This window comes from Amblyomma maculatum, chromosome 1, assembly GCF_055883805.1.
Source record: "Amblyomma maculatum isolate TAMU_Amacu chromosome 1, ASM5588380v1, whole genome shotgun sequence".
Taxonomy (NCBI): Eukaryota; Metazoa; Arthropoda; class Arachnida; order Ixodida; family Ixodidae; genus Amblyomma; species Amblyomma maculatum.
In genome coordinates this window covers 353,138,773-353,159,533 of record NC_139344.1, presented here as the reverse complement: position 1 = coordinate 353,159,533, position 20,761 = coordinate 353,138,773, and the positions used below count along the sequence as shown (strand labels likewise).

The 20,761-nt window shown below is 43.1% G+C and overlaps 1 protein-coding gene across 1 annotated transcript; it reads left to right on the top strand.

The window, feature by feature from the left end:
• Window positions 1-2,669: 2,669 nt before the first annotated feature.
• On the top strand, window positions 2,670-20,499 carry LOC146207794 (arylsulfatase B-like). The gene is made up of 10 exons (XM_084587163.1): window positions 2,670-2,717; window positions 9,927-10,086; window positions 11,106-11,218; window positions 11,996-12,109; window positions 12,601-12,729; window positions 13,590-13,716; window positions 15,335-15,628; window positions 16,486-16,745; window positions 18,818-19,006; window positions 20,371-20,499. The coding sequence occupies exons 1-10, from the start codon at window positions 2,703-2,705 to the stop codon at window positions 20,497-20,499; spliced, it is 1,530 nt and encodes a 509-aa protein (XP_084443289.1). The 5' UTR covers window positions 2,670-2,702.
• The last annotated feature ends 262 nt before the right edge of the window (window positions 20,500-20,761 follow it).

The following is a 20,761-nucleotide window of genomic DNA, read 5'->3' as shown; positions in this document are numbered from 1 at the left end:
TGATTCCTATGAATTATGTTAAATTACGGTGCAGCTAATGTAATTTCTCGTATATTACTAATAATTAAGACAAGATAAAATAGGATTAATGGTGTAGGGTGGATTAAGCTAAGCTTTTTAATTTGAAACAGAATGAATTAAGTCGAATTGCGGCAGATTAACAGCCGATTAGGTTCGATTCAGGTGATGAAAGCGGAATAAGATGGTATATATGTTAAAAATCATGGATCAAGGCGGAATATTATCGATGTAGTCGGTATAAGGTGGGTGATGTTGGATTATGTTTAATTGGACCCAAGGGTCTGCGGTGTGTAATAAATAAATAAATAAATAAATAAATAAATAAATAAATAAATAAATAAATAAATAAATAAATAAATAAATAAATAAATAAATAAATAAATAAATAAATAAATAAATAAAGCTGGTGAAACAATGGAGTTTTGAGAGGATTAAAACGCAGTCAATAATTTCGTCTTCACAACACGGCAGTAATCTAAGGTGTCGTCCGCAACTTTTTCTTTCGCAGCTTCCACTAACATCTGTTCTATGGCTCTACCCTATCGTCGAGTTATTTGCGCCACCGTAAGTTAAATCATATACCTTGGAATGACATCTATTGGCAACCTTTGCAAATTTTTAGGGAGAATATGAGCGTGTATGTTATTATTCTTTAACCTCATTTCGTTGGAACGCTTTATACTTAGCATTTTTTAGAGGCTGCTAAAGGTCGTTCTAACATAGAAAGGAAAACTACTTATCTCCATGTGAGCTGCCACAGGTGCTCCTAGCAAACATCAGCAATCCCAGTGGCTAAACGGCAGAATTCGAACTATATAAGACTATGCACCAAGTCAACTACACTTGGCGGCCTGCATCGAGTTGGGCGTCAGAATTTCCATTTATTTCAGTCGAAGAGAGGTCCGGAGTTGCAGTCTATGAAAGTCGGTTGTACACATATGTAGAGGGGCGTCAAATTTGACTTCAAGGTTTGTGACCAAACCCCACGCTGGGAACAGAAGAAGCAATAGCGTGGAGAAAGCTACAGACAAATACATACCCAAATGCAGTGCTAGACAACCATATATGACCGGAAATAAGATCAGACCAATTTTTATAAGATCAGACCGCTGGGTGGAACGGGTACTTCATTATACCGGGTGATTTATAGCACTGTTCGCAGGTTCTTATTTTATAGAATTTTTAGATACATCGATGCGGTCTGTTCACGTGGGTAGTATAGCATGGAGATGAAATGTATACGAAGCTTCTCTATTTAAATTATAGTAAATAAATTTACTAATCGATTGACTTTCTTTTGTTATCATGGAAGGTTAGTGTAATACAAAACTGAAGGCGATCAACATGAAAGGCTTTCAATTTGTCTTATAGGCAATATGGCTCGAAATATTGAACGCTTTGTTAGTTGGCTGTCACACTTTTGGCATACTAACTAGAGTCGTTGGTATTTTAGGGTGTAACTCTTAAAAAACAAACGAGCTTTTGCCGAGGCGTCGCCGTTGTTGTCAATATAACCGAGCCAAAGACAGTCAGGAGCCACGAGCTACGTCAGAGTGATGAGCTAAAGAGAATTTCTCAAGAAATAGACAAATTAGCCGGTTCATGTTGCATAGAAGGAAGGAAGTACAACTTTATTATTGAGGGAAAATGTAGGGGTTGGGAAGGGGGTCAGCACGTGCCTCCGAGACCAAGGAATAAACTGACATATTCGAACTACTATAGCCACTCGCTCGTGGCTATTCTTTCTCTTCTTGAGAAAAAAAATCTTGATTCTCAGAAAAAAAAAAAAAAAGAAAAACCCGAGCTCTGCACCTGTTTGCAGTGCGCAGAGTATACTTTGATGACCTCAGACAAAATGGCACATACCCACGGCGGGGGATTGGCCAGGGTGCATAGTATATGGATTGTAAATATATATGGTCCAGCACTGGTGTATTTTGGGCACTATAGCGCTCTCTCGCGGATCTTCTTTCTCTTCTAAGAAATTCTGTTTGGCCCGTGAGAAAAGTAAAGGGAGCTTCACGGAAATAAAACGACGAGTGGGCTACTATGGCGTCTAGAGCATAGCTCTATATTCTAGGCATATAGCCACTCACTCGTGGCTCTTTCTCTCTTCCGAGAAATTCTCTCTGGCTGGCGACAAACTTTGTAACTGCACATAAATGCAAGCATCGATGAAATTACTTAGCTGTAATATATAGACAGCTCATTTGATGATGTATAATAAGTTAAGATAATTTCAGTGACAATACGATGCTCAGCAATGACATTTCGTAAATTCGCAAAGCGTGAAAGCGTGATATCCAACTGAATACCGAGCACAGTCAAAGTAAACGCCGCCTTAAGAGAAAAGCGTACAATATTATGAAAACTAAAAATAAAGTTGAGAATGTTGTTTGGACAGTAGAGGTATATGTCTCTGGTGAATGATTATTATGATTATCAGTAAGAAACGTTTTGCATTAATTAATGCATATTTTTTTATGCGACTTCTGAAGAGAGATTTGAATTCAGTTTATTGCTATCGCAAAATTCTGCATGTCGATGAAACTGATCAACAGCGAGTGCGAATTTCATCTCTCCAGGCGGCGGGTGGAATCTTAACGATCATTATCGTGGTCGGAATTTACTTGGCCAAAGGCGCTCGTCAGGACCACCGACAGCCGCACATCATTTTCATTATGGCCGATGACCTCGTGAGTAAAGAATTTGATTCCTGTAATTCTACCGTACTGGTTAGTTGAGCAGCATAAATAATAATAATAATAATAATAATAATAATAATAATAATAATAATAATAATAATAATAATAATAATAATAATAATAATAATAATAATAATAATAATAATAATAATAATAATACGAAGAATAATTGCTCACGGGAAGGGAAGGCGCCGCATCTGTCACACTTATTTCTCTGGACACCTGTACCGCGCCGTAGGGGAAAGGAGGAATGTGGGAGTTAAAGTGAAGAGAGAGAAAGGAGAGCCGTAGTGGAGGGCTACGGGGTAATTTCGACCACCCGGGGATCTTTAACGTGCGCTCACATCGCACAGCACACGGATGCCTCTTCGGTTTCGTTTGTGGTTTGTGGGGTTTAGCGTCCCAAAGCAACTCAGGCTATGAAAGACGCCGTAGTGGAGGATTCCGGAAATTTCGACCACCTGGGGTTCTTTAGTGTACACTGACATCGCACAGCACACGGGCGCCTTGCTTTTCGCCTCCATCGAAAAGCTGCCGCCGAGGCCGGGATTCTATCCCGCGTCCTTGGGAACAGTAGTCGAGCGCCGTAACCACTGCGCCACCCCTCTTCTTTCCACCTCCATCGAAACGCAGCCACCGGTGGTCGGGATCGAACCCTGGTAATTCGGCACAGTAGTCAGGCGTCTTACCACTGCAGCGCCGCGACGGGGCCCACATAATGAAAGAACGACACGAAACAAGGACATGGTAACCGCGTATGCAGTATACCTCTGATTTGCAGGTGGACGCAAAATTAGGCTGGGCACATTAATCGAACATGCATTTCAATATGAAAGGGCTACTGGCTTGTGAGTGCCGTCCACTGGATGTGTCTACAGGAAGTGGCAACAGATAGATAACCACCAGAAAAGTAATTAAAAAACTGTATAGACAAATAAAGATAACCGCTAGACGGTTGGATTGGGTTGCGGGGTTTAACGTCCCAAAGCGACTTAGGTTATGAGAGACGCCAGTGCGGAGGGCTCCGAAAATTTCGACCACCTGGGGTTCATTAACGTACACTGACATCGCACACACTGGCTAGAAGATTATTAAATAGCAAACATTATTTATTCACTCATAAGATAAACAATTATGCCTCATTAGAAGCTAATTAAAAATGACGATGGAAAATGGTGCATCTAGTGTCGTATGAGTTATTTGTAAATGTGTACTAATCATGTGATGTCATCAATAAGGTATGACAAATAAGTGTGGCATGATTCACGATGACTGGTAAAAGATGACGACGTGGCAGCTGCGTTGGTCTCTTTTTTTTTCTTCTTTATTGCCGACTTTGACGTTTGAAAGTGAAATCAGAAATACAGTGCATAAAACGCGTAAGCCAGGCTTCGGCAAACACGGATTAAAATTCTCTCAGCGACACCAAAACATCAAGCAAGGTAATCCATTCTGGTGGATCAGGGAGTGCTCGGTAACACCCTCTTAGTGAAACGACACTTTCAACAAAATGCTCGCGAACAGGACGCACGACAAGATCAGCATGTTCAAACTGCATCCTCGTTTTCCATATTGAGTGCAGGCCCAGAAGCATAATCAAATCATATGGTATATCCTGTGATGTTTCTATCGGCAAGAACCTTATTCCATATGGATCGAGTTGTAACTGTTTCTTAAGCGTGCGCTGTAAAACATCCCAGTGAAATATTGGGTCACAGCAGTCAAGAAAAACATGCTCTATTCTTTCAGGTTTTTTGCATAAAAAACAATTGGTGGTCCAGGGTACGAAGATGCCTTTGCTATGAAGCCATGTTTTAACGGGTAGCGTGTTACTGTGCAATTTAAAGAAAAAAGTTTTGACTGAAGATATTACCGGCATTCTTTTAACTCTTTGTTAAATGTGCGTTTCTCTCATGAATATCTGTGCAATGTCACCAAGAAGAAACTCTATAGAGACCTCACTGACATTATGATTCCCCAGCCATTGTACCGTTTGCCATACCGTGGAGGCCCCGGACAAGCCGTCCTTAAAAGAGCTGCGCTGGTCTCTCGCAGCACAAGCGGTACTAGCTGTCGATGAAGGCACTGAAGTGTAGACGAATCGAACTACCGCCTTTTGTCTGTGTCTCGAGCCATTGAGTTCTGGGGGGCCCAAAACATCGTGTCATGCCCAAGTACATCAGCCAATAAAGTGACCATTGTCTCCATCGTGATGGGATCATACTTAATGGTGCGACAAAGTGACACCGCAGTCACATGGAAAAGAACAGTCCTGTAATTCAGGAAAAAGTGATGACGTCACACCAGAGTCAGGTGACAGCATCCCGTGATTCAGGTTTGCCATCAGTATTTCTCCATGCACTAAATTACCTTAAAGTGCACTCAAAATTTTTGATGTGGTGCATAATTTAAATTTAAAGATAAGCGATGTTTCTTGGTTTGCTATGTGGAAAGTATTATTGTTCTTAGAACGCAACGTACCGTTAGTTTTCTTTTTGCCCACGCCTGTCAGTGTTGGAATATGTTTCCTCACCAAGGAGGACTGGGACTTTCGCTAACATGGCCGCATTAAACCGCAATATATATAAAATATAGGGAGACAGCTTACTGTCTGTTACGTATAAGGTATTTACTAAGGTAATCACTAATAGAATCAGGACAACCTTAGACTGCAATCAAGCAAAGGATCAAGCAGGGTTTCGGAAACGGTACTCTACTATCGATCATATCCATACCATCAATCAGGTGATAGAAAAATGCTCGGAATATAACCAGCCCTTATACATAGCATTCATTGACTACGAAAAAGCATTTGACTCAGTTGAAACCTCGGCGGTGATGCACGCATTGCGAAATCAGGGGGTAGACGAGCCGTGCGTGAAAGTGCTGGAAGATATATATAGTGGCTGTACAGCAACCATAGTTCTGCATAAAGCAAGTAACAAAATTCCCATAAAGAAAGGTGTTAGGCAAGGAGACACAATCTCCCCAGTACTATTCACAGCTTGTTTAGAGGAAGTATTCAGAGACTTGGAATGGGAGCAGTTAGGGATAAGGGTAGATGGAGAATACCTCAGTAATCTGCGATTTGCTGATGGCATTGCCTTGCTAAGCAACTCGGGGGATGAACTGCAAATAATGATTGATGACCTAGACAGGAAAAGTAGAAAGGTAGGCTTGAAAATCAATATGCAGAAGACTAAGGTAATGTTCAACAGCCTCGGGAAGGAACAGCAGTTTACATTAGGTAGCGAAATACTGGAAATAGTAGGCGAATATGTCTACTTAGGACAGGTAGTAACCGCAGATCCGGACCATGAAAAAGAAATAACAAGAATAATAAGATTGGGATGGAGCGCATTTGGCAAGCACTCGCAGATTATGACTAGCAGCTTACCGGTATCGCTCAAGAGGAAAGTATACAACAGTTGCATCTTGCCTGTACTCACCTATGGGGCTGAAACGTGGAGGCTAACCAAAAGAGTTCTACTTAAGTTGAGGACAACCCAGAGGGCTATGGAACGAAAAATGGTAGGGGTAACATTAAGAGATAGAAAGCGTGCAGAGTGGGTCAGAGAAATAACTCAAGTTACCGACATTCTAGTAGAAATTAAGAAGAAGAAATGGACATGGGCAGGACATGTAGTGCGAAGAGAGGATAACCGATGGTCGCTGAGGGTAACAAATTGGATTCCAAGGGAAGGAAAGCGTAGCAGGGGGCGGCGGAAAGGTGGGCGGATGAGATTAAGAAGTTAGCAGGGGTCAAGTGGATGCAGCTAGCAGAGGACCGGGTTAAGTGGAGAAATATGGGAGAGGCCTTCGCCCTGCAGTGGGTATAGTTAGGCTGATGATAATGATGATGATGATGATGATGAGGGAGACAGCGAGCCGTGTCCGTGTTTAATTTGCTAATCTTACCTATGTAGTCCTACCAATTCGCCCAGATATCTGTGTTGGGACATTCGAATTTTTTGACAGTAAAATAGTCTAAACTGCTAGGCAAAAATTTATTGTCTTGTGTTTTTTATTGTCTCCTTCGGATTACGGGACTCACGACATCACGGAGGATGCGCAAAGCAAGAAAATAAAATGCTAAGCAGCTAAAACGCATGCCCTAAATGTCATTGCCGTTTGCTGGTATTATTGGAAGCTATAAAGTTTAACCAGGAAAAACAAGTTCTACCTAGCGCTAATTGAAACGTAAAAGGTCACAACTGCAACGCTTGGTTGAATGCCCCAAAAACAGTTTTACTGAAGCGGCCTTCCGAAAAGAGCGGTAAAAGCTGTTGCTACCTGTTGAAACAGAGAACAAAAATAAGAAATATGGCTTTACTTTGATATCTAGAGAAAATTATAATATCAGCTTGTGCAAGGTTGCACTGTACTCAGGTCGGCCGCCGGAAATGTTTGCTCAGTGTTACGATGTCAGTGCACGTTAAAGAACACCAGGTGGCCGAAATTTCCGGAGTTCTCCACTACGGTGTCGCTCATAACCTGAGTCGCTTTGGGACGTCAAACCCCACAAAACAAACCAAAACAAATTTGGCAGCTTTGTGGAGACTTGGCACCGAGGCATACTGGCTTTTGTTGTGAGCAGAATCAACTGCGAAGTATAGAAGGCTGCCACATTCTAAACCGTCCATGAGAACGGTGTTGCTCACCATCTGTCATTGGAGATTTCGCAATCGGGCTTGGGAGTGAGGACGCTGCACAGCTGTTCTGCCGGCCTGCTAGCATATTCTGAAGCTGGCGTGCATGTAATTCGTGGAACTGAAAAAGGTGCTCTAGGTCAGATGTACGCAACAAGTGCCACAGCCTTGCTTAATGTACATAGAGGAAATCCCACCTGCAGAGCACAGCGCGGTGGTACCTCACGTCATCCGTAGTGACACAGAAGGTGGCTTCCATGGTAACCAGCTATTGTGCTTGCGGCAAGTGCAGGATGCACAAGAGCAGCTTTCACTTTGTCTGTTTTTGCTGCGTTTCGAAGCAGAGAGCAAACAGTTGACAGTTTCTGAGACATATTTTTTAAATATAATGGCGGTGTGAGCGAAAGCATAACCACAGAAATTTCGATGCTAGCCGAGGACGATATTAAGACCAACGCACTTTACTTACCACTAAAGTGAAAAACAGTGCGCGTGAGAAGCATTCACTGGCAACGTGTTATCCTAAAAAGTGCGAGCTTAAAAGTTGGGGGCCCAAACGGAACAGAGGATTTTGGGTCTGGTTTTTTTGAAGAACGTTCGTGCTAACTACAGCGGTAAATATCAGATAATGGCTAAGAAATTAATCTAAGTTAAAATGCGTCATTAAAATAAATATTTAGAGTGCCATAGAATTTTCGGCTTCACAGAAAAGTTGAGTATTCAGTGTTTAGGCTTATATTTATCGGGTACATTCAGTATCAACTCCTATAGTAGCTAATATAAAAATTGATTCTAATGAAAGCTTACGCGTTCATTATTTATGTTTGTAAGCATCAGAGCACGCATTAGATGCGTACATGTGTACATTCAGTAAACTATCACTTACCAAAGTGGAGTCTAGAACGCAACCAAATCATGCCGGGTCGGGTGTGCGATTTAGTTTAGAAACCAAACCAAAGGACAAAGTGTAAGACTAGTAGTTAAGGTGTTTCAGCTTCAGGCAGAAAGTGTTCAATACTAAAGCACGAAAAAAAGCTGCAGCCGGGAGTTTGCAACGCCTTAACATTCATCGTCGGCAAGTTGTTTTCTTATAAGAATCATGCTAATCTAGCACTTTCGACTTCAGCCATAGCAAAAAAACCCTTCACAGATTATCTATGCTTCAGACTTGCATCAGACACTTTTCGTAATCTTGATACGCACAATAATTGCGGGGCGTTATTTGCATTTAAAATATATTTTCTGTTACTTAGCGACATCAGCTATACTATTTATTAAATTAAAAAGCGAACGATATTGCACGCCATTACTTAGCGGTAGTCGTCCACTAAGTCAATTAATCTGCCTTCGAATTAATGATTGCAAAGTAAAAAAAAATAAAGAATAGCCACACGAGAACACTTCATCTTGCTCTGAAAATTGCTATAAGTACTTTACAGATTTTAGATATTAGAGAGTGTAAGATTACGAAACGGCGTTTGATCCATGCCACCCCAATCAAAATGCTGCTTGGCCGTAGCTCTAAAGCACACGACGCAGTTCGCGCGTGCACCTGATAGAGGCTATTCAGATGTAGTCTGGCACCCTCTGGTGCAAATGGCAAGAAGTATGGGCTGCATGTCCAGGTGGGTTTAAACCGGGCTATAAAAATAGGGTTGTTTGTTTTCGGGTTTGACAATGGTTTATACCACCGGTCAACATAATAGGGAAGAAATCAGTTTTTTCTTGGAAACATCTTAAAATTCGGTATTTTCTGGTTAGACTTCTCACTTCTAGAAAATTTACTTGATTTTTGTTTTATCGAAGAGCAAAAAGTAGGCCCATGTTCCAGAGTGGCGGCGAAAAATCACTGCTCTCAGTAAATATTGCGGAATTCCTGTTTTCTTCGTTCATTAATAATTTCTGTTAGTAAAGAACCGGGCCAATTTTTTTCATGAAACAGGCATTGGACACGTACTTGTCAATATGCGTTCTAATCTTCATGCGCAGACTTTCGGTTTCTCGGCGGAGAGAACGTTCTCTCAACATCACAGCTACCCTTAGCGTGGCCCAACAATGAACAATGTATACGCGGAATTTGCTAGTTTGAGGTAGTGCACAATAGCGTCGTGACAGTAGTTAATTACTTCAACAGCTGCAGTAGTAAGGATTGATCCCAGAAAGAATTGGTGAAAATTCCCACAAAGCCAGTCTACATCGTCGGTCACACAAATCAAAAGAGGTCGCTAGTCGCGTAGACTAGGGCAGAGATGCGCGGTCACGTTTTTTTTTTCTTTCAGGGTGCAAAAGAGTATAGAATTGGGTTTGAGCCCAAATCCAAGAACCATATCAGCTCCCGGGCAATATTCAATGCATCTTTGTAACGTATATTGCCCTGCGGTAACACATTAACGGCACTAATAGCAGAGCATGCCGTTTTAGCCGAGCTATGCAAATGCGTCCAGTACGCCACCTCGTAATTGTTGAGACTCTCACTCTCTCAATTATGTTTGCCCACAATGGTGATGAGTGAAGTGGGTTTTGGCCATTCACCTCCTTTTCCTCGTCGCAGGGCTGGGCTGATGTCAGCTTCCACGGGTCAAATCAGATTCCGACGCCCAACCTCGACGCTCTCGCCGCGGATGGAGTTATCCTAAATAATTATTACGTGCACCCCATGTGCACGGCGTCACGAGCTGCTTTCATGACTGGACTGTACGCTATTCGATACGGTAAGTATCATATACACACCGACTCCAAGCCACTGTTAGCCTATTTGTTCAAATTTCTGAAAGATGAGCAGGAGCACTGTTTGTGTACTGTTCCATGAAGCAGTTTAACCTAAAAAATTCTGAGCGGAACAAATATATGAGAAGCCCGTGTGAAAGGTGACCGATTTTAGAGCATCAAATGCACTCCACTGCAGCTTTCGTTGACTGCAGCACCCGAACCAGTAAAATAAATGCGGCCTGTATATTTGAGCGCGTATTTACAACAAAACTCTGTGGCAACCAAGGAGGAAGTTTCCGGTTTCGGATATGTGCGATAAATAATCATCGAATCTTCGGGTATATTTTATTCTGGTATACGGCTGCCAGCTATGCAGCCTACAAGAGCACAAGAGAGAGCCCGCTTGTAAAGCTACTAATGCCGCAGCGTTAAGACGACTTCAGTAACGAGGATCGTCCTCGCGCTAAATAGGAATTTATACATAAAAGGGGAGTTAGCGCTGTTAGAGGTTGAAGACGTGGTCTTTGTGCAGTACCTTAGAGGAGGGCTTCATAAGTTAGGTCAATTTTGCAACATTTTGAACGGTCGAAAGTAGTGGCTCAGAAGTTTCTCCGACTAGTATGGATGACGATATGTCAAAGTTTGCAGGAGATATGCGCGATCGTACGTTGGCCGCCGCGGTGCACGACATCATTGCACGAGGTCACATGTCCTGAGTCGTTTGCAGGTAGTGAAAGTGGTGGTAGTAGGATGAATCCAAGACTAAAGATAATCGAAAGCAGTAAAAGAAAAAGAAGCGAAAACTCTCGTTCTGGACTTAATAAGGAAACCCGTGGCTGCAAGATTCTCTCTATATTACAGTCTTTAGTGTGCGTTAATCATTGTGACAATTTCACAACTGACATTTGAGTGGCACTTGACTTACATTTTTATAGCTCACTCGAAATAAAAGGGGGCTTCCTATGGTAGTTCTTTTATTCCCCCCCCCCCTCCCCCCCCCCCCCTTCCCTCTTTTCTGTAGGGCTGCAGCACCACCCTATACAGCCGGGTGAGCCGTATGGTCTCGATCTGAAGTACATACTCCTTCCTCAGCACCTGAAGAAACTAGGCTACGAGACGCATCTCATTGGGAAGGTTTGTATGCTTATTGACGGACCTAGTCTGTACTTATTAAATAACAGTGATCCGGTCTGGTGCGCACAATTCCCGCTCTCTCGGCGTCATGGTTTGGAAACGCTATCTGCGCTGCTACCTTCCTATGTTTTACAGATTTCCACATCGGCAGGAACCTTTTAAAGAACCCGGACTTTCTACAAGCCACTATTGCACCACATTGACATGACATTCACTAGACGCAATAGCGCTTTTACAATTGAGGAACATCGAAGCAATCTATCGCATAGTTCTCAGGGGCGAAGCTTGTGTTGCGGATCTGTTGAAATTGCTTACGTGCGGAACACCGACCACGGTTGGCCACCGACGATGCACAACTGCCATGCGTGCACCGTCATTGGATGTCATGTCCGTTAGAACTTAGCAGGACACATCTAAAAACTCAATTTGCATGGTTATCGTACACGAACGCAGAGAGAATGCGGGGTTTGAAACGTGACAAGAGGTCAGCAGCTTACTTTCTCAAATGTAGACGTTATAGAGCATGCATCGGTTATGAGTTCACAACGCATGCCAAAAAGATGTCCGTTCATAGTAAAGTTTTAGACTGATGTTGCAATTTCATCAGTTATGAGTTCACAACGCATGCCAAAAAGATCTCCGTTCATAGTAAAGTATTAGACTGATGTTGCAATTTCATCAGCTTTATTAGTTTGCGCTACCAGGACTAATGCATTATCAATAACATTGAGTGTGAATCGCTCGCAGCGTCACAGTGTTATGCGAACTTTTTCGCAGTGGCATCTGGGCTGCTACAGCTACGAGTACACGCCGACTTGTAGAGGCTTTGACACCTTCTACGGACTCTACTACGGACACGGAGACTATTTCACCCACAACCTTGACTCTAAGGTACTTGAGTCTTGCGTTATACACTATTCAAGATGGCTTTTTCCCTGTGATTGTGTGTTTTCTGTGTAGATTCGTGGCTGTCAGTGCCATCCAGAAAAAAGGCAAGACAGTGGCAGTGTGTACAAAAGCGTCGAGAGAGAAGCCCAGCGTGAGGAATGCTCGAGTGTGCGGATAAACGAGCAAGATGCGCGAAATTGGCACTGTGAGTTTTAGCTGGTGAAAATGTTTTCTCTGTAAATATGGCGTTTTATGCCTACCACATTTGTGTTTATTTTAAAACGATTTCATAGCCTCCTACGTCATTTTGTCTTGTTTCTTGCTTTTGCGCTTTTGTAATTCAGCCCCTACAATCTCCTGCCATTCGGTTGTGCGCTTGTAGATTAAAGAAATGAAAAGAAATCTTGGCTTCTGCATTGAGGTTTGTAATATACCTGAGCTAGTCCATGATTATTTTCGTTTGATGATCCGCCTTATAACTAGTGAAAATACAGGATGGCAGCATGTCGGGCCTCGACTTCTGGAACGGCACGGATCCTGCTCTAGATGCCCGTGGTCACTACAGCACGGATGTCTTTGCTGAAAAGGCAGAGCTGCTCATCAAAAGTTTGAATCCTTCCAAGGTCAGGTCGACAAAATTATTTTTTTTTCATATATATACTGTGCTAAATAATTCTTCTTTAATGTTTCTTGAGGCTAAAGAATGCTTCTATGAAGCTATAAAAAAAAGAAAATGATTTGGGAACCTCCTCTGTCTGCTCTTACCGAAACCCTAACTCCCTGCAGCCTTAGATCTTTCTTTCTCTTATTTATTTAATGACTGGGTAAATATGGTTAGGTGTTCGAGAAATAACCCTTGCTTTATTAGTGTTGTATACATTTCACGTAAAATCTGACCAACTGCAGAATACCAATTAGCATCAACGTCGCAATGCCGTACATGACAAATTCTTTTCGCGGTCAGGGCTCTTAATTACCAATCAATAAGTCTCAAGTGGAATTTCTCGTTATTTTCTCTATTCATTCCTTTACTGCTTCATTGATTCCTCGCCCACCCTCGCCACTAAAGGTTTGGAATGCAAGAAAATAGCGTTTTTATGCTGTAATATGGTCAGCTGGCCATATTTTTGTACATAGTGGCAATATTGCGCCGCGCAGCTGATAGAAGATGCCAAAATCATAAACTAGGTTTGAATGTGCGCGAGTGGTAGGATTATCTAGCTGGATGAATTTTGCGTTTTGAGTCCCTGTGCTCCTCGTACAGCGTGTAGCAAAATCGCCTATGTGTGTGTTGAAGATTTCATAAGAGCAGGAAGCGGTACCGAGATTTATGGGAGGATGAAATAACGAACTGTGCGGGCCAGTTGGAGGGATATATGGGCGAAGTATATTGCTTTGTAAAGGTGCAGTGGTGGATGATGATGGCAATGATACAACTCATTCATACCACTCGCCTTCCGTTGTCTTGCTTTACGCGGTGCAGCCACAGTTCCTCTACCTGAGCCACCAGGCCCCTCATTCTGGGAACGACAAGAATAGGCTGCAGGCGCCAAAAGAGAACATTGAGCAGTTTGGATATATTGGAGAGAAGAACCGAACAATCTACGCTGGTAAGCGATCGTGGCCGCATCATTCCAGCGAAAGCTGTCACCGGTATCTTTGTAGTATCAAAACATTCTTCTTTGGAGCGGATGGAAACGCATTAGTAGGGAATATCAGAGTTGAGTAAATGTCGTTTCTCAGATAAACAAATGACTACCCGCTGCCAGATGGGTCAGCTGTTTCAGCAGTTCTGTACAAGCTTTTCAGAGGGCCCCGCCTATCTTTCGAGGATGATCTATTAATGCTGTCAAGTGCACTTTGTCAGCCTTTCTAGGAAGCGGTGAGCCTCTGGCTGTCTGGGCAGTGGTGAGATTCGGCTTTGCAAAGCAGCCGACAATTTGTATACACAGCCATCTAACTCACGTCGACGTATGATTTTTCCTCAGCCCTGTGTTTAACGCATGATGACATTCTTTGGGTGTTTTTCCATAAACAGCGCAGCACATGTTGTCGCTTCAACCTTTTGACCGCATCAACCAGTTGCCGCACTACAGTATCACTGAGCGTACTTAAAGCTTCTATATAAGGCCTCGTACGCAGCTTCGCACTGATATCTGAGCATGATGTGTTAAGCTTACTCCATGTAGCCTATTGGCCTCAGCCACGCGAGATGCTTATCCCAATATGAGTGCAGTGTTCTTAAAGAAATTGGGTTTGAGGAATTTAATGACACATTAAATGTCTCACTTCTCGGCGAAAATCACAACAGCTTCGTAAGGAAATCGATTGAAACCGGAAATAAATAAAGGGTTACAGTCTTGTGAAGCTTATGAAGCGTAGGGCTAATATTCGCCGCCTGGGAATTTAACGTTCAGCGCCGTCGGAGTGTGATTTCACAATGTTCAGGAGCCATGCCATGTATACCTTTTCGTCAGAATAGCAAACTGAGCTTGAGAGAACTCTGCAGGCTGCTAGAGGGGCCGCAATCAATGCCGCACAAAACGTATTTAACACGGATGCCTAAGGAAAGCGTCGTTATTGTCTCACTTGAACGGAGGGGAAACTGGGTTCACATTGATATGTGGGTCTTAAATCCCTAAGCGGCAAACCTGTTATGACAGAGACCATAGTCGTGTGCTGTGGATAGTTTTCGAATGCTTGATGTTGGTTAACGTGCACTAACGTCGCATAGTGCATGGGTGACTTTTGCATTTCAACTCCATCAGAAAGCAGCCGCTGTACCCGGAAATTCGTGTTTCAACTTTTCTTTTCGCTGCCAAAATTTGTAGCCATTGACTGAGTCACAATGCCGTATATAAGAAACGCGTTTCAACAAAATGGAGCGTACCTTGAACCGAAATAAATACAATGACATATTTCAAATTTGAGTGCAATAGAAGGTCATTTCTGTCCTGCCTGTCTGGGGAACCCAGCTGCTTCTTTGTCCCCAGTGTTTTCCTCCACGTGACGGCTTTGGCGGATAACATTTTTAAGAATACATAGCACAGTCGAGCAGCAGATGTCCCGAACAAATGCAGGGAATAGAACCGAGAAAGCTTAAACATTTTTTTTCAACTCTTTGAAAATGAAAATCCCGCTTACACAGAAAACAATTTTCTCCAATTCGCTTCAATGCAAACAACTTACTGCATTCTATAAAACAGAGCGACTGATTGATGCTTGCAGCTATGGTGAGCGTACTCGACGCTGCCGTCGGTCGTGTGGTGCAAGCCCTCAGTGAAGCTGGCATGCTGGAGAACAGCGTGATTGTTTTCAGCTCGGACAACGGGGGCGTTCCTGCGGGCCACTTGGCTGGCCGAGGAATCAACTGGCCTCTGCGTGGAATTAAGGGATCCACTTGGGAGGGGGGATGCCGGGCGGCCGCTTTCATCTGGTCGCCACTGATCTCCAAAGCTCGCCGAGTGTCTCAACAGCTTCTACAGATCACCGATTGGCTCCCAACGTTCCACGTGCTTGCAGGTACCCTAATCTTTTCACGACAAATATGTATGGAAGATAATTATTTTCTAGCAGACAATACCGCATTGCTATCATCTACGAAATTATTTTTGTCTTTTCTATTTTGCATTTTTGAATTCTTCGTACGTTCCCTCACTATAAAACAGGTGCAATTTCCGGACTTTTTTTTCCTTTTATTGAAATAAATAAATTTATTTTGTTGTTAGTCATCCAATTCATTCCTTGCTCATGATCCTTTAAGAAGCATTGCGCTATGCAGAAGTTAACAGCTGTTGTGGCATAAGGAAGCCGGTTCCCTGTGAAAAGGCACGAATTAACATTAACGAGAGTTCTTATGGTCTCACTTTAAAACATCTGAGCGCGTTATGTGTACAAGACATAGGAAGAAGGCAAAATACATACAGACTCTATATGACGGCACAAACATTAGCAGTATACGTTGAAGCAATACGGAAATGACCAGAAAACAGCATTTATTTCATGCAAAAAAAAGTATTGACTGCGGTACAGTTTGTACAGCCTAGCGAATGCACGTCTCATTACTTTATAAGTACCGATTGCATGTGACCTTTCAGTAGAGATTCTATATCGCCGAGAGCATGCAAATCAAACTGATGAAATAATGAAATCAAAAGAGACAGCGGTGTTGTAACTGTACAACTTTAGGCTCTGAGAAAAACGTGGCTGTTATAATTACCGTGCACCCCTTCCTAGAAATGTTTTGATGCTCGACTTAGATACGCTCTTTGGTGAAGTTACTCTGCAATTTTGCGATTATACTGTTCTATGTGAGTAAACTGATAACATTGGTATTGTCATACAATTATTAAGCATCACTGCCTTCTTATGATCACCAGGTGGCTCGGTAAGAGACCTTGGTGTTCTGGATGGCCAGGACGTGTGGGCCACACTGTCGCAGGACGACCCGTCACCACGTCGCGAGGTAGTGTACAACATCGACCCTGTAGAGGCTATCGCCGGAATGCGAAGAGACCGCTACAAGATTGTCGTGGGCCACAAGAGAACCGCTGCGCTCGATCAGCGCTACTCTATTCCCGGCGAGGAGAGGCCTTGGCATGACCTTGACGCTCTCATGGAACAGAGCTTGGCTGCAGAGGTACGCTTGTCTCTTCGAACACAAAAGCATTGCAATATGCTATTGCGTAGGGGCACAGAACACGTTTCACGACAAAAATAAGTGAGGCGCATTTTTTTTCCTCCAATAAAGCTCAAGCTAGTCATGGTAATGATGAATATTGTGCGGCAACATAAAGTGTTTTTGTAACTCGGGCAGCCATCCCGTTAAATCATTTGGCTCTTGTTAGCGCATAAACAAAGCATCAGCCGTTGTCATCGAAATATTTACCCTGTGTCTAACATTATACAGAATTAGAAATGTACTACTTTTATTTTCACCCGTCCTCTTTACGACCTTCACGTGTACCTTTTGTCAGGATAGAGCTCCAATTTATTGAACACTGCTCTTTGTTTCCCTAACCGGTAAATCGAGGCCAGCATAGTTTGCAAATTTAAGCAAATCTAAAGCAGAACACAAGGATGAACTTGGAGAGCATTATACGTTTGAAATCATTTTAATTTCTCCGTAGCGTTTCCTCTGAACGGTAATCAGCAGCTAAGAATAGTTTCTGATTCAGGAGGCTCATTGGGACTCTAGTGCAAAACCCCGCCATCTTTTAGTCGTCTTGGAGCGCGATACACCTTCTCGACAAGTAATTTCGTATTCAGGCCTATTCTGAATGGCGAGGTAGGATTGAATTGAAGAGGTTTCATTCTGCGACTAGCCAGTTTGCAAGCTTCGCCTGGCCTTCGAAATATCCTTACACTAGAAGCAAGTTTAAGCGTCAGGCAGCTTTGTAAACTTCAGCTTTTTTAGATGACTGCAACGTCGGTAGTTATGACACATGAATTCTTGTTGAGTGAGAGCCAGCTGATGGTAATGCTGTTTGACGCTCCGGAGCTTGAAGGTTGCCTAACGGGTGCTACGAGGGAGCTATTGAGCTTATACTGATCTTTTTCTTTTCTCTTATTTTACCACCAGCGCATATCCCTTCAACGTGTGACTTTCAAAGTGACCCCGAAATTAGGTCATTAGGCTGTTACGGCCGCAGAGGTAGCAAGCTTTCAGCGGAAAAAAATTTGGCTGTGGTTTAGCTCTGGTTAACCCTAGTTGAATTGAGAATGCAATGGCTCTATGGCTACGCTTGTAGTTGTAACTTGTGGTTAAGCGTTTGGTTTAGCGCTATTGTATAGGTAAGACAAGCTGTTTAGGTAACGACTGGCTTTTATTCTTTATACCAATGATGACGCTGCGATGATATGGGACTTGAGTTCCACTATGGTGACGAAGTGCTCGGCATCTGCCGAGGCTCTGTGTAAAACCAAGTCTAAACTGCTTCCCCAAAGTAAGGTCGAATGAAGACAGAGTTCTTGTCTTTTATTAAAGTCCCCCGTCAGAACAACCAACTCTCTTTCAGTTCGGCTAGGCATTCCGGTAGCCAGAACGTCCAACGGAGTTTCAACGCTGGCCTGGGGAGATGTATACACCCCGGTTACTACGACCCCCGCCTCACACAGTTTTACGCAGCGACGGCAGCGGCGTCGACAGCGGTGCCATCTGTTGGAGCGCGTTCCGTTGAACCAGCGTTGCTGAACGCTTTAAAGTTCACGGGCGTTTTCGATGGTAGTGGTAAAGGCGTTTATTGCACCTAAATATGGGCGGCACTTAAGCTCCGCCTTTAGGGTATGACGCGATAGCGTAAGCTACCACCTCACATATAAAAACCCGCTTTAACAAAGCCGTATGAACATGACTAAGTGGCGTATAGGAGTAACGTGAATACCAGGGTCCTGACAGACTTATTCTGACATAACCGCATGTGAGACGAGAGACCCAAGTTGGCAGTTCCTGCCACGGTTTCGTTGCGCCTGACATTTGTGGCTACGGCGTACGAGAATACGCGACGAGCCGAGCTGGCTGGCGTAGTGTTTCCTCCGCTACAAAAACTCGGCGTCGAATAATGGACGCGGAGCAACACATGTATAGCGCACTTCCAATAAACGCATTGAAAAGATGCCGTTTAAAATTAGAGAAGTATTGACCCTTTTTTCACAATAGCGAACCGAGTAAAAGGCGTGCTACAGGCCAATACTATTTGCTTGGCTACGCAGGCACTGCGAAGCCTGCACGGTACGCACAATCTTTCTTTCTCGCCTCACTGGAGGGAATACAGCACCTTGACCTGTTCGCAAGAGCGCTGCGGCAATGACACGTACTTCCAATCGGCGGACCACGTGTACCTGTTTGACCTAGAGGAGGACCCCTGCGAATGCAACAACCTGGCATCCTCACACAAGCAGGTATGGTGTTCCCGCGGGCACCTTGGAAATTTCGTAACTTGTGCTCTCCTCCCTTAAATTTCATCCTTGGTAGGCCCCTCACAAAAGAGTAAGAGCCGCACTTGGGATGGAACTGAAAGCCGCGGTGCGTCTTATGACAAAGGGAGCACGTGAAATTAAATGGCACAAAACAACACACAACGGTGAGACATTGGCGTAGATTTCACAGGAAAATATTCAACGTGAAATTATTTTTGGTTGTTCTCAAATTCTCCGATTTTATAATGAGCTGAGTAGGTATTGCTGGGCTAAGAAAGCAATTAAAACGTCTCCTGTATAGAGGATAGTAAAAGAACCAATTTAGTACCAAGTGGGCTGAATAAATAGCAATTATTTATTAGTAAGCATCATATATAGAGCATCTTACTGAACGTCCATTTTCAGTTGGCATTTGAGCCCGAGTACGAGGATGGGATCAAATAGACCTACTTAATTATGGTCGAGCAGCATAGTGCTGCATCGCGACTGGCTGGACGAAAGTGAATGCAGTGTTTACAATCACTGAATCGTGACCTACGTTCTCCTTCACTGAAAAAGGTTCCCCTGCTTCGATACATAACGCTTGTGGAGCAAGCTATCTGTGTATTGAAAAGCCGCGTTCAGTTATTATTCCCTTTTAAGTTCGGCGATCAAAAACATTCTCCTCTTAGGCGGAAACTACGAAACGTATTCTCTTCATGATTGCATAGATTACCATACTATTTGTTCGCGCCGATAATCGCTTTAATATTGCTCACAAAATGGGTGTCCTTTCCTTTTGATCGGCCAAGTTTAAAACCACCGGATGAATCTTGATACGAAAATGAGCGCAACTAGTTTCGTCAATGCTGAAAGAACAGCTGTTTCGTGCAATGACACCAAATATCTTCAGGCTTCGCACTTTGATATTAAAACGCAATACTTTATTATCAATGCACCAAATTCACCATTTTCTATAATAGACATTTAGGCTACTGCCCTATCCGCCTTAGGTTCACACAGTATTTTACCAATTATTCCTAATAGCTTCGGAACTTTGCCTTCAGCATAGACATTCTGGACAGTGTAGTTTGGAATTACACTTGAGTCCATATGTTTTAACACAATTTTATAACCCGGAAAACATATTTCAAAATTCGTTTTACATAATTGCGTTCAGCACTTATGTTGCCCCAAATAGTTTCGCACACGTTTTCAAGGCTGCAGACTAAACACATAGACTTCTGTGTTAACCTACTTTCCCATATAAGTTTCAAGCATAGTATAGTAGCTGATGGGAAGCTTGTTAGTAGCGCCGCAGTGAGCTTGCAAAGCATGAGCAGATGCAGCTTCCTCTCTGTTTCCAGCTGCTTGAATCACTGAACCAAACCTTGGAGCAGTACAAGGCTGAAACTGTCACCGAAAAGGCTCTACCCGTTGATCCGGCAGCGTATCCACGGTACCACAATGGAACATGGGCTCCTTGGATTGAATAAAAAAATGAAGTAAAAAAACAATGCAGCCCCGCTCGTTTGAAAAAAAAAAAAAAAAGCCTCTTGCAAAACCTAGTGGAGCCAGCTTGTGGAAGTTATCATAAAGTTGGCTCTCAAATATTATGTATTAGCAATCTAATAAGCAAATACCAATCTACAGGGGTAAGCAATTGACTTGACCGTATACATTTGGGTTGTGCGCAAGCGTTTCTATGCAACACGAATTTAGTATAGTTCGCTTGCAATGAGAGAGTAGAAGCACAGG